Source organism: Ascidia mentula, chromosome 1 (assembly GCF_947561715.1).
Source record: "Ascidia mentula chromosome 1, kaAscMent1.1, whole genome shotgun sequence".
NCBI classification, from domain to species: domain Eukaryota; kingdom Metazoa; phylum Chordata; class Ascidiacea; order Phlebobranchia; family Ascidiidae; genus Ascidia; species Ascidia mentula.
The window spans coordinates 19768610-19782137 of NC_138566.1; the positions used below are offsets into that span (position 1 = coordinate 19768610).

General features: G+C 39.3%; 1 protein-coding gene across 1 annotated transcript in view; it reads left to right on the forward strand.

Annotated features, from left to right (window-relative positions):
- Nucleotides 1–13250: 13250 nt before the first annotated feature.
- The window catches only part of LOC145889187 (uncharacterized), a 28551-nt gene continuing 28273 nt past the window's right edge, over nucleotides 13251–13528 (forward strand). The window contains exon 1 of the mRNA XM_082980091.1: nucleotides 13251–13281. Coding sequence (XP_082836217.1) covers nucleotides 13251–13281 — 31 coding nt within the window. The remainder of the gene's footprint in view (nucleotides 13282–13528) is intronic.

The following is a 13528-nucleotide window of genomic DNA, read 5'->3' on the forward strand; positions in this document are numbered from 1 at the left end:
AGATCCCATGGCAGCAAATGTTTTATTTAGGCGTGGAATCCATAGCAGCGTCGATAAAACGTGCAAAACAACAACTAAACACGCTAGAATAAAGGGTAAAATATAAAAGGAAATGTACGACGGCGAAAAAGAAGGAATGATAATATTGTGGTTTGAGTTAAATACGGAATCGGAATCTATTTCCTCCCAGTTTTTGGTACCTATATTTAGGCATGTGTAAGGCTAATTTAGAATCACAATTGGAAGACGCCTTGTTAGTCTTGTCAGGTGCACTGCGTACGTGCACCCCTTTTAAAACGCTTTATTGAAATCGTTAAAAGTCTAACCGCTTTTAAGTGAAGTCGTTTCTTTTGACAACAAGTTTACGAAGATTTTATTGGAGAGGCAAGTCCAATTTTTTTTATTGGAAAATCCGCGAACAAAAGTTTGACGTCAATGATCTTTAACAACCTTCCCAGCGCAATCGTTCTGTTAAGACGTTAAAGTATTTTTAACGTGGGTAAACATATAGCTATTGTGTTTAATGAATAGCAGACTTCGAGGAACTGCAGTAATTACTTCGAAAAAATTCCAAAGTCACAAAAGCACCGTTGATTTAAAAATAGGGGCACAGAAAGGGAAACTTCGCAGCGTTTATCTTATTAGCAGAACATCAAATATATGCCTTTTGTTGTAGATATTTGAGGGTTTGATTGACATGTTATATAAGTACGTAACCCCATGATTTTGTAACATTTCCCATTTTGGAAAACCCTGGTTGCATGGAAATATGTGTTAATGCTTGTAGGTAATTATCTCGTCAAGCACATAGCGCATAGTACACGAAGTCGTTACACATGTGACGTTTTTTGCGAAAAGCTTATGTTTACCCGGAAGCAAGATTAATCAAACAAGTTTAACAAAACATTGATTATAATCGAAACAATTTTCCAAATCGGAAATGACAAGATCACAAGAAACATGTTTTACTATATGATCATGTTACCGCTTTGATGTTCTAGATTCTAGGATATACGATCTTCCATTTCGAAAGAAGTTTTTTGCTGGCTGTCGTTGTAAATTGCCTTTGACGAGTCTGCAAATAAAGCGCACGCAAAGGACAATGTAAGTAATAAAAAAAAACCAACGTTATTCAAACAATTCAAACTTTATGGAACATATGGGGAACACTGCTATGAATACAATGAACCTGTAGTAAATCCAAACTCAACAGACCTAGGATTTTTCAAGTGTTCCTCAGCAAACAGCTTCAGCATAATAACCATTTTATCACTTCGAGTTGGAAAAGTAGCGCTGCACGCCATAGAGATGTGTTGCACAAAACCGTTGACATATATCGATGAAACCAGTAACAAGTTGTACGAAGCCAAAAGTTCTAAATAGCAACTAATAGCAGCAGTTACACAATTTCGAACGAAGAATGCAGTCCTTGATGACCAATCTAGATAAAAGGTTTGTCGAGCCAAACAGGATTAAAAACCCGTTGGAGTGTCGACGTTTACGGTTAAGACCGATGCTTGTGCTAGTGGTGCACACAAAACCAGTGTAAATGGAGACGAAGCGTGTTAGTTTTAGTTGGAATGGATTACATTAAAGTTCTTGTTTGAATTACATTTGTGACAAAAAAAAGTAACTTCAGTTCCGAGTGCGTGACTTTGTCTCACGGAAAAGGTGTGATCCGATAAATATGCAGGTTCTGGTATGTTCTTTGATGCAAAACTAAAGTTGACCTCATGCACCGATATTCTCTCCTATGGTTGGCACATATTTTATTGATTAAATCATAGGTTTTGGCTAAGAGCTGGAAACAAAACTATAAAATTAGAGCGGTGATTTTCAGCCAAAGTTCTTAGCGCCACATGCGGCACTCAACTATTTTTTGCGCCCCCCAGTATCAGGACTGTTCGTAGAAAATGCAGGACTGGATTTAGAAAGTCACTTTTTAATTTGTTTGGCACCGGAAAACTAAATTTTTGAAGTTGGAAAAGTGCAGGACACTTCTGACCGCGTCGCTAAATGTGCGATTTGATAAAATGTGTGCCCACAAAAAAGATATTTCACATCGGGTCTTCCGTCTGCTACGACCGGCCACGAACTTATGCGGCTGCTTCCAAACGTAAGGTTCCGAATTTAGCTATGAATTTAGATAAGGTTGGGAATCACTGATGTAGAGTATTATTATAAAAAAACAAGTACCTCTTAAATGCAGTATGAAGGCTAGCGTGCTGAAGGTAGGACTACACTTTCCGAAAATCTTAGTCAATACTTTTTGTACAGAAACTGTAATAAGCGAAATGAAGCTCCTTTTGAGCTTTATTGGTGTTTTACTGTTTTGTGTTAGAAAAGCAACACAACAATCCGGTAAGTTTTTGATATTTTTGTTGAGTCACGTAGGCTACTATTTATGGAATGGAACAAGAAACATTTTATAAATGCTATAACGATGTAAAATAAAACATATCGTATCACCAAAAGTAGAAAAAGCAGGGATTCTAAAACATTTTAGGCTTACGGTACACTTGGATCCTCTTAATTCGTTTACGGCACACCAAACTTTTATTTCAAGTTATAAAACGAAACAACAGGTGGCCCCGGTTATGTAAACGAATTGCTTTGTTTCGGAAGGTGGGTTTGGTAAAACATTTTACAACTTTCGCGGACAGAGTTTGAGAAACCCTGTTCTAAAGGTTACCGACCTCTTGCCTATAAAGTAACTGATACAGTTACAAGGTTACTGACTCAATGCAGTTAACCTATGTTGTAGCTATCACGTGGTTGTCAAATTCTAAATTAAAATAATTGCCAAGTGGCGTAAAGCATTAAAAAGACAAACATAACACTCCGATGATCAGACGTAACAAATACGATAAATTGACAAGTGCATACTGTACAGCATAACAGCAACAAAGCCAAACAATCAAGTATATTTTCCATTGTTAAATCAAAAAAACGTGTAAAAAGCGCCTCCGAGGAGCTAAAAAAATGGCACAATTGGTGAAATGAGATGTAACACTATAGGGATTAAAACTATTTCGTCTAAGGAAACAAAGCTCTGAATATTGCGTATTGGTTCCAGTAACGCAAAAAACAGGAGATTACCTCCAGAGGCTCCGGGCGTCCAACTTGACTAAAGATTTGAATAACTTTTACCCCTGCAAGTATGATGATTGGCCTCCCCCCGGTAACGAAATTAGGGATGGAGGGTGGAATATGTATGACTTTGGAAACGAAGTGAGTACTTTAAACTTTAATCTAAAAGCCTAATTTTTGATAATTTATTTCAGGTATATTTCACTGCGGACCGAAGTAGTATATGGGCTGAGTACAATCGAACATACAAGTACGCTCTGATTGTAAAGGAAGAAATCTAAACTTTTTTGTTATTAAAAGTCTATTTAAGTTAGTTTTGCTTGATGTATTGTAATGTGCTACAGTGGTTCAGACTTCTCGTTTTCAACGCTTGCTGTGCACCCGTTTGTTGCGTTTTATTACATCAACGCAAATGATAGTGATAGGAGCTACTCAATTCAGGTAAAATGTGGTAATTACTATACGTAATAGATCATGTGGAAAATCAACTTACATTCTTTTATTGTCGCCCCATCGCCTTTAAGCGTTTTGTGTGGTTTTGCTGGGACTGACACATACCACGAAATTACTTTTTTAAAGTTGTTCCCAGCAGATTCTTTTAAAACCCCTGGTTTCTAATATGTGAAGCGACTGTTTATTCTGAGAAATAAAGTAATACAACATTTTGTCATTTAAAATTTTTATGTGTTTTACACATGTAAAACCGGTGCTATGAAAAAAAGCAATTATAGATTTTTTTTTTAGGTTTCATCAAATTTGGGTGCGAGAGGCCGTGGTATTTTCCAAGAGTTTTTTGGTGATGTTGAAGACGATGATTATGAACTGCATTTTAGAGGTGTTCAAGTTTTCCATGCCTCTGTACCCAGTGTTTGTGAAGTGTATTTCTATATTTCTAAAGTAAGTGATGCTTCTTGTTGTTGCAGCACAAAAAGTAAAAACAGATTTATTGTTCAATTACAAAATTCATTTGGAAATTGTAACGTACTCACGAAGTGTTTCTAGGACTAACCTGGACTATTGTAAAATCATCTAAGACAACTAATCGTAAAAATATCGCCCTTATGACATCATTACTTTAAACACCAAAAACAAACAAACATAAAACAAAAGTAAACATTTTAAAGATTGAAATTAACATTGATTATACTTGTTGACGTAACGTTCAACAAGAGCAGCTTTGTCGTCCTTTTGTTTGTATACCTTTGTGTGACCTCACCCCACATTGCTCTCTGCAGCCACGCCACCTTGTGAAAAACGATGTTTTTTGTTTAGCCGAGATAATTGTCGCCGCATGGTGTGCATGTTTCGGCAAGTATGTGGTGTTGTTAAACTTGGTAAAAGTCGCGGGTATTGTCAAGTAAAACTTTCAATGCCGGGTACTCTATTACGTCACAAGGCCAATTACTGTTTATGCATCAACATAAATCGGGCCGCTTTCGCTCGCGTGTCGCATAACGTCCATGCAGCATAGGCGCCAAGTTTTCAGAATCACCGGGGAAACCGGTCCCATCGTGACGTCAAAACTAATGTTAACCGTAATTGGAGGGGGTTATAAATTTCGGGGAAAATTCCTCTATTTATCGCTGTTATATGACAGTAAATTGGGGGAAAAACAAATATGCATGCGGTAGCCCGGTAAGCCTCTGCACATTTTCGCAATGTGTTTAAAATCGGAACAAATTTTAGTTTTGTTCTCCAGCGAAAAGAATGGTTTACATTGAGAAAATCGCACGTGACGCGGGTCACTTTACCGACATCCCGGTTATTCACAGCTTTAATTTCCATACGTACCAAGCGCGTCAAAGTGTATGACTTTCTTACAATTGTCGCAGCGCAACATTGTAATTGTGACTAAATAACTACAAATTTGCGGGCCCCCGTACATAAAGCCACCGACGTCCAGCGTGGTTGTTGTCTGCTGTGTTGTCCTGACTAGCTTTATCACTGGTATCGCTGGAAATCTACGGTAATCTTGTTGGTTGAAGTTAACTGACGTGTCTTTTCCAGACATTTCGGTCGGTTTGCACCAAGTAGAGAACATTTCTTCGTTTTTCAATGATTTGCCAGTTAGCCATTTTGGTGCAGACGAGTAGTTGCGTGCATACACAAGCGGACCTATCACTTGCTTCATTTCTATGTTGATCTCTGCTGTAATGTGGTGCGAAACGTTATCTCTGCAGTAAGATCATCTTCTGATGTCTACACTCCCGCACAAATATTTTTGCATTCCCCGCTTAAATATTTGCACGAAGCGTTCTGCTTCTCCGTTCGAAGCGTAGTGGAATGGGGGTGATGTCAGGACAAATATCCAACTTGACTTCTTTAGATTAGTTTTAAGTCTGAAACAGGAAACCCGCTTGTAATGTGATACGATAAAATTTTGAGGAAAAAGCACTTGCTGTTTATAAACATTTGACTTATTAAGGGGTGCGGATAATGTATTGGTTAGACTTTGTAATACAAGAACTCCTTGATGTTCAAAAATACCAACAAATGTGGTTTGCAGAGAGAAGCCACTTACAACTTTTCTTTTACGTCACCATTTGGAAACACCTTTAGCATGTACAATGAAGCTATTTTAAGCGGGAAAGTTAATGACGTCGTGTTTGGTTACATCCTACTGTCAACGTAGGTGGTGTTTGATTGCTAGGTTCCGAGCAAACGCTACAATGTGTACTTTTCGTTTTAGCTTACCCCCGGGTCGTGAAATTTATCAATGCGACCTTGAAAAGACGATGCTAAGGACGTTGCAAGCTTTTACTGGAAAAAGTAAGATGACATAGTTTGTATTTAATTTAAGTTTTGCTGGAAAACGATGCTAAGGATGTTGCAAACTTTTACTGGTCACGCCACGTAGTCTATGACATAACTGTTGATTTTTGTTTGGTTATAATGCTCTAATTCCTGAAAAATCTGTCAATGGAAAAATACAGTAAACAAACACCCGGGCGCAAATGTAAAACCGGCAATGCTGTGCATCCATTTGTGATGCTTCGATGAGTTGCGAAAAATTATGGTCATTTTGGATGTGCCCCTAAAATGCATAAGTGAAATATATAGTAATACACCATCCACTTAATCATTTTTACATTTATTTTTGTATGTGATTAGATGCAACCCAGACCACACAAACCGCGCAAGCATTACGTCCTGAGGGTATGAGCGTCTGATACATATGTTTCTTGTTACTCCATGTGTTCATATTTTCTTGTGTAGTAACAAATACTGAGAATGTTTTTAGTCATTTCAGTTAATCATGGTCGTGCTTTAGTTGTCAGAGAAACAGAAGTTATTTTGACGCGGCTTAAATCTTTGGATTTGACAACGCGCGTTACAAATTTTTACCGATATCAGTACGATGTGACATCTTATGACTCGATTAAAGGCGGTGGCGAAGACATGTTTGATGAAGGAAACGTTGTAAGTGTATTACCAGTTAAGCAAATGTTTTTGGAATATAAATTTTAAGCTGTGTGTTTAAAACATCAGGTACGTGCATCAGCGAATCGAAACTGCTTCATGGGCGAATACAACGTTACTTACAAGTAAGTTTTAATCAAAGCGATTCAAAGCAGTACTGTTCTATTAAACTATTAAAGTTGCCAGGAAAACATATTTACCGGTATGCAACAAAACTAATTCAAAGAAATCACACTTGTCATCTCTTTAGTCAACCTGACTACACGTTCTCCACCATTGCAATTCACCCGTTTACTGCATTTTTCTACATCAATGCCACCAACGACCGAAGCACAGAATACACCATAAAGGTAACCGATTTGCCAACATCAAACTGCGCAAACTAAATTTACTGTCATATTTTTTTAATATTTAACATTTTTGCAACCTATGCGAAACCGCAAAAGTACAAAGCAAAAGCATTTTTTTTATTCATATACATTCCCGTTAGTGAACAGAGGTTTAACAAGACCAAACGCATCGTAAAGTTTAATTGACAGATCTTAGCGCTTTGTGGCGTCAGTGGAAACTATTCAACACAAACAAAACATAAGAAACGGCCATTTAGAAATCGTTAGATGCAAACATTTTTTGCTTGCTACTTAAAGTATTTTAGAACCTCAGGATTTTTTTAAATTGTGTGGATAAAAACAATAAATTATATTACCATAGACTTTATAACCAACGTTTTTGAAATTTGCATATAGTATCTCCACTGCGCTTTTTACCATATACATAAAACTGCTGGGAACTCCTTTATTCCATCAAGGGCATTTACCAAAACAATATTTCTATTGTAAAAGGTCGCATCCATATTGGTATCAAACGGGCCGTCTAGTGAATTTTCTGGATCAACTTCCTACAATGGCTCTGTGTTATATTTCAAAGGAATCCAATATTTTGAACGATTTGCTCCAACAGTGTGCAAGGTCTATTTTTACATTGCCCAGGTATGCAAATAGGCTGCACGGGAGGCCAATCATAGTTGCTGTTCGCCTTAAATCTAATAAAACAAAGCTTTGAGGAGAAAGTAAAATTGTTCAACATGAGATACCATTTCTAAAGGAAAATCTAAAACTAAGAAACGGACATTTAACATACAAAGTTATTACTAGGATTAACCTAGGTTATTGCACAATCGTCCAAGCCTCCAAGGCATCTAATCGTGAGAATATAAACATTTTTACCCTTGGGTATCATGAGTATATATATGTATGTATGTATGTGTGTGTTAGAACAATTCTGCCTTGAAGTTCGAACTTAACGCTACAGAGAACGGACTGACTGAAACAACACTTTCTGGAATTCCCATAAACGTCGTATATGGATACACGTTGTTGTCCTCGTAAGTTATTGAATACTTTGTCTTTTTTTTAGACCTACCAAAAAACGTTATGTGCTACATGGAAAAATTGTTCCATACCAGCATGGTGTATCAGAAATATTAGAGTTTAGTGTAATTGGTTTAGAAGTTTGTTGTAGTCTTTTGAGGCAACGTTTTTTTCGAACATTCGACGAAACAGTTGTGGTTAACCACTACGGTTTTGAGTCAAGGTAATAATTCTGTATGCCTTTATCTATTCCTAATAAATGATATTTTTTCGAAACATCATGCACAGTATATTTTGTAATTCCAAGCTTTTAAAAACAGTAACGTTTTTTCGTTCGAACATACGACTTTTACTAGGGCCGCGGGTTTGATGTATGCTAATCTGCTCCAAGCATTTTCAGTGTAACGGCAGAATTTTGCGCGCCTGACACCGCACTGTGTAGATTGCAATCTATTTACTTTCTCGACACACGCGTGTAATTAGCACTAGGGATGCACCAAAAGTTCGGTTTTCCGAATTTATTCGGCCGACGCAACTTTTGCCGAATATTCGGTTTCGGCCTAATATAAAAATAGCTGTTTCGGTGCATCACTATTTAACACACACTCAAGATCACGTGGTGCACATAGCTGATCAAGGCACACGGAAAACAGGTTACTGTCAAAAAAACATGGATTTATCGCCCCAGTCTTTAATGTTACACTGATACAAAGCGCCAATAAAGAATATGCTCACCGGAGTTTTGAGACAGATAGAAAACGTCATTAAAACCGAACGACAGATTCAGATTTGAGCAAAAACCTCAATAACTAAGTTTGCATGGCGGAAAGAAATGCCGTTCTATAGCATTATGACGTGTGGGCCGAACTGGCATTGTGTTGAAACGCAATTACATACGGCGTGACGCAGTACTATGCATGAGTGATTTTCGATGTTACATTCTCCTCCCTAAATGTGTGCTTACACCTCAAACACATTTACGAATTAACATTAAAATCACGAAACAACGAAGTAATGAAAGCAAAACATCCGCGCTGACGGCAAGCAAGCTCCATATATAATGTGCCGCGTTTGTGAACGGCAAACAAGATCAGCACAGCGTCCATGATTTATGTTTATCAGTTTAGGATCACGTGCACGGCAACTCCGGGTCAGTTTGACGAATTTGTGGTTTGAATTCGTCCGATGCTTATTCGTTTGTCGTGCTCGCCTCGCAAAGCAAGCATAATTTTGCAAGCCGCCATTTGTGCGTGGAGTGCGTTTTCACTTCGACCTGACAGACAACATCGTGGCCTTCAAGAGCGCACGCAGAACCGTCCAATCTCCCAACGACATCAGGGTTGTGTCTCATCTACAATCATCACCACATCTACGGATTAAAAGTTTCGTTGTCGGTCAGGCCACTTCTGACGCAAGGCAATGGTAGGCATATATTCCCGCAACCATCTTCTCAAAAATTCATCGGCAAGGTATTGAATGTGTTTCCACCGCCTACACGTAAAGCTATTCGGCGTTAAAGGCCTGGAATTTAAAATGCTTTCCACTTCTATGATTAAGTTTTGCAGCATGTCGGCATTGATCGTTGGGTTCTTTGTAAGCGTCTCTCTCACTACTCTTCAATATGTAAAGCAGCAGGACAATTAAAGTTCCACTTAATTTCTTGTCGTTTGAAGTACGATTGCAAACTGTGCTCCCGGAGTCCTTGCAGGGCTTCTCGTCGGGCCCTTTCAGCACCTACAAAGTTCGTACCATTATCGCTGTATATTTCTTTTGGTCGACCTCTTCTTCTAATAAATCGACGCAACGCGTTAATAACTTGTCCGTAATTAAGTCGGACGACACCTTATTGTGTCAACTTAGGTAAATGGCGGCTCGTCGGCGAATGGCATGTCAGCCATTTATTGTTGTCAGCGTCGACCCTTTCAGACTTTCCGACCTAAGACATAATGTTGCCCACTGGAGAGTAGCACCGACGTTGATATCTCCAATTCCTCATTCTTTAACTCACACACAATCAATTTGCCAGTGGTTGCAGACTGCAGGAACGACTTGAATTGTAGCAGCCGTGCGACCGATTTCTTTATTTTATAAGAAGATGAATAGTTCATCAGACGATCGAATGTCTCTGACTGTGTACAAACGTTAACGACATTTCTTTTCCTCTCAGCTGGCTGGACTGCTGGGACAGCTGGGTCTTTACTTGGGGTAGGCCATTAATATTCTTTCTGCCGGAGAAACTGCGGACCTGTCAGTCATCGATAGCTGATAAGCTTGCGTACCGACAAACCACGCGAAACATCGTCTATTATAAACCAACGTGCCTCCAATGTTCAGGGTTTATATGTCGATGAACTTGTATACCACAACGTTTACTCTGGTTGCATATGCTCTGCCGGACGGCGCACGTGTCCGAACAACACACAGGCATTCTGTTATCAAATTTGCGTCTGAGCTATTTGTCAATTTGCGTCTGCCAAATAAAAACGAGCATTGGGTTTACCATTAACGTTTACAAGTCGAGGTATGACGGGATTCCATATCCTTAAGTAGGCGCATCACGGGCTTCGCCACGGAGCCGATTGTTGCCTGCTTGAAGTTGAAGTTTGGAGTGTTGGCAGTTGGGAAACCAACGTCGCCATTCATCAACATCATCTTCTGGCAGCTCGTTATCTTGTCCTGATTTCTGTCAAACTATTTCCTGTTGCAGCACCTTACCCAACATACGCCCCTTCAAGGGGACATCCAAATTTACATCAGTTACCGATTTTGCTTTTCCCGTCTCGGGAATTTAATACAAGACGTTTTGAACAAGTCACATAGCATCGCGACTATACCAACAGCGCGCTCGACTGTATCAGCTAAAGTCAAACAGTCGTAAACATCAAAACCATCACGAACGATGTCCTCGACGTCCTTGTCAAGTCTGGCACCGACTTATTCGGCGGTTTCGCGCAAGCAAAATGTCGCACAGCTAGGCGAGGATGTAGCGGATTTTTTGATTTCTTCATTTTCATTTAATCAATGGCAAAACGCTTTTGGCGGACCTTCTCCTGCAGATGGATTGACTTGTCTCGGTCTTCCGTTTGTCGGAAGTAGATACCCTAACTTTTTGTCATTAATACTTTTGTCGGATCCCTGGTTGAGAAACGCGTACGCCTTGACATCTCGATCATTGGCGCGAATTTTCACCGGAATATTCGAAGTACGATTAATGACAGTTTTTTTATCGCATTGCATCTGGGGTTCGCTGAACGGAGTTCTATGGTAGTTTTCCTATGAAGGCACGTATGTCCTCAAACGTACACGATTTGGCATATCTTCATGCAGCAGTGTGTGGTGCGCAAGGGTGCAGCCCTGACAGCACTTGCACTTGGCCGGGTACAAAACCTCGATGCGTGTCGATAACCCAAACAGCTTAAGCACATAAATTTCCCTCTTAGGAACTCCATTCTTTGAACATTGGACTTTTTACCTAATGCATCACGTGATTCTGTTTCTATATCGGGACAGGCGACGAACTTGATTTTGTTGTGTCAGTGGCGCGGGTAACATTTTTTTCACCGAGTTAACCTGCTCGTTTTTTTGCTTCAATCTTTTGGGACACACAACTGACCAGGTAAAGTGTTTACTGCGGCAGATTCTTCCACAACGAATTAAACGAGATCTGCAATATATACTTCCTGCTAGATTTCCTTACAATGTTCGCAACTCGGCGCCCCAAAGCCTTTGTGACGGTAAATGACCCTTGATCAACTGATTTACGAAAGCTCTAATCGCGCTTACTGAAGTTCTCGTAAACAAAAAATAATGTTGTTTGCGTAAACAGAACAATGTTCAACCAGGGACCTCGCCTTTCCTTTGCATTGATTGACGAGCTATGTTAGTCGCATATCGTCACTTCGCGTCTTGTATTCGAGATTGGACACGAAGTAGCGTATACAAACATCGAACAATCCGTAGATTTTCCCAAGAACGCCATCGGCATACTCATGCCTTATCCAACTGCCTTTACGATGCATGGTGGTGTACAGCTGAACTTTCTTGCATTTCCATGTCCGGTTGAATTCAACTGGGGAAAGAACGTTGTTACGTGGTGTTTCCCCGAGCTACCTGGAACAGAAGATGTCATCGGAACTTCTTCGACATATATGACCGAGAAATTCACTTCTATTTCTGGATTCAGGCTATGGATCGGCCCTTGTCCGACGACGGAAGATCACTGGGTTCTTCAATAAATATGTTAGTCCTTGCATCAGCAACCTGGACATCGTACTTTGACTTCAACTTCCGCCTTTCTGCTTCCAAAGTAAAGTTTTCCAGATCCGCTTTCTGTTGCACAGCTTCTCTTATAAGTTCCTCCTTTCTTTGTCCTTCTACTAGATAATCTTCTATCTTTACGAACGTGATTTGTGGCAAGAAGCCACTATTACCCTGTACTGTAGACTTACCTGTGCAATTCTGTACGGAAACTCGTTTTCGCATACAGCGCGATTCTCTAAGTCTTCACAAGAGGCAATATACACACCGTACATATTTTGCATTGTTTCCATGCCTGTTTGGTCCATGTTTAACGTTTTGGGCCAAAAACGGGTCGTGTTTTCATGTCGCATACGAATTCAAGCGTAACAATTTTTGGCCCTTCACTGGTCGTGTCGCGGAAGTGAGAAAATTCATATCTTAATCTTCAAGAAATTAACTTCTTGGATGCTTTGTCCCATAATATCCGAACGACAGATTCAGATTGCTCATAAAAATTGAAATTATTTATTAACATTCAAAACTTTAATTGTAGCACAATAAACTTGCCACTTAGGAGCACGCTACACGTGGCACAAACCTCAAGTTTGCCAGCATTACAGAAAGAATGCAGCTTTATAGCATTTTGAGGTCACATAGGCCAAATTGGCATTGTGTTTAAATGTAATTGCGTACGGTGTGACTCAGTACTATGCATGAGTGAGTTTTGATGTTACATTCAGGAAGATGTTGTGTGCAGCAGATTTCTTTGCAGTGCACCTTGTAAGATAGGAGTACCAAGATAAACAGGATGGGGATATTTTGTGTAGGGTCAATTAGGCGATTGGCCAATTTGATGTTAAGATTCCAACTGCTCGTAATACAAACGATGCCCCGAAAGTGCATTAATTAGTTTATTTTCTGTCCTGCAGGCTCGCTACTTACCCTAATCAGCTTTTTGGTTAATCATAGCGCAAGGTTGAAAACACGTGATGCTTTTTATATCTGCACTTAACAATTTTCGCATTTTCTATCTTCAACAAACAATGTTACGTTAACTGTCCAACTTCCAATTGCATTTAAAACAGTGTTGATCCGGGACGAGCAATTCCTGACTCCGAAATTGAGGCTACTATGTTTGACATGCTGACTGCAGTGACAGAAGGTAAACCATGTCCCATGTAATTTGTCTTACTAAAAAACCTGCAATTGAACGTTTGTATTTCATTCAAAGCTATCGTACTTTTACTTGACAGGAAAAATACACTCTGAATCGATTCCAGAAAACCCACAAAGTAAGGATTATATTCTATGCATTTAAACTATTAAAAAAATATTACTCAAATCTGTTTTTTGTTGTTGAAGTGAACTCACGTGTTTGTAAACTGGATTTCGTAACCTAAAATGAAAAT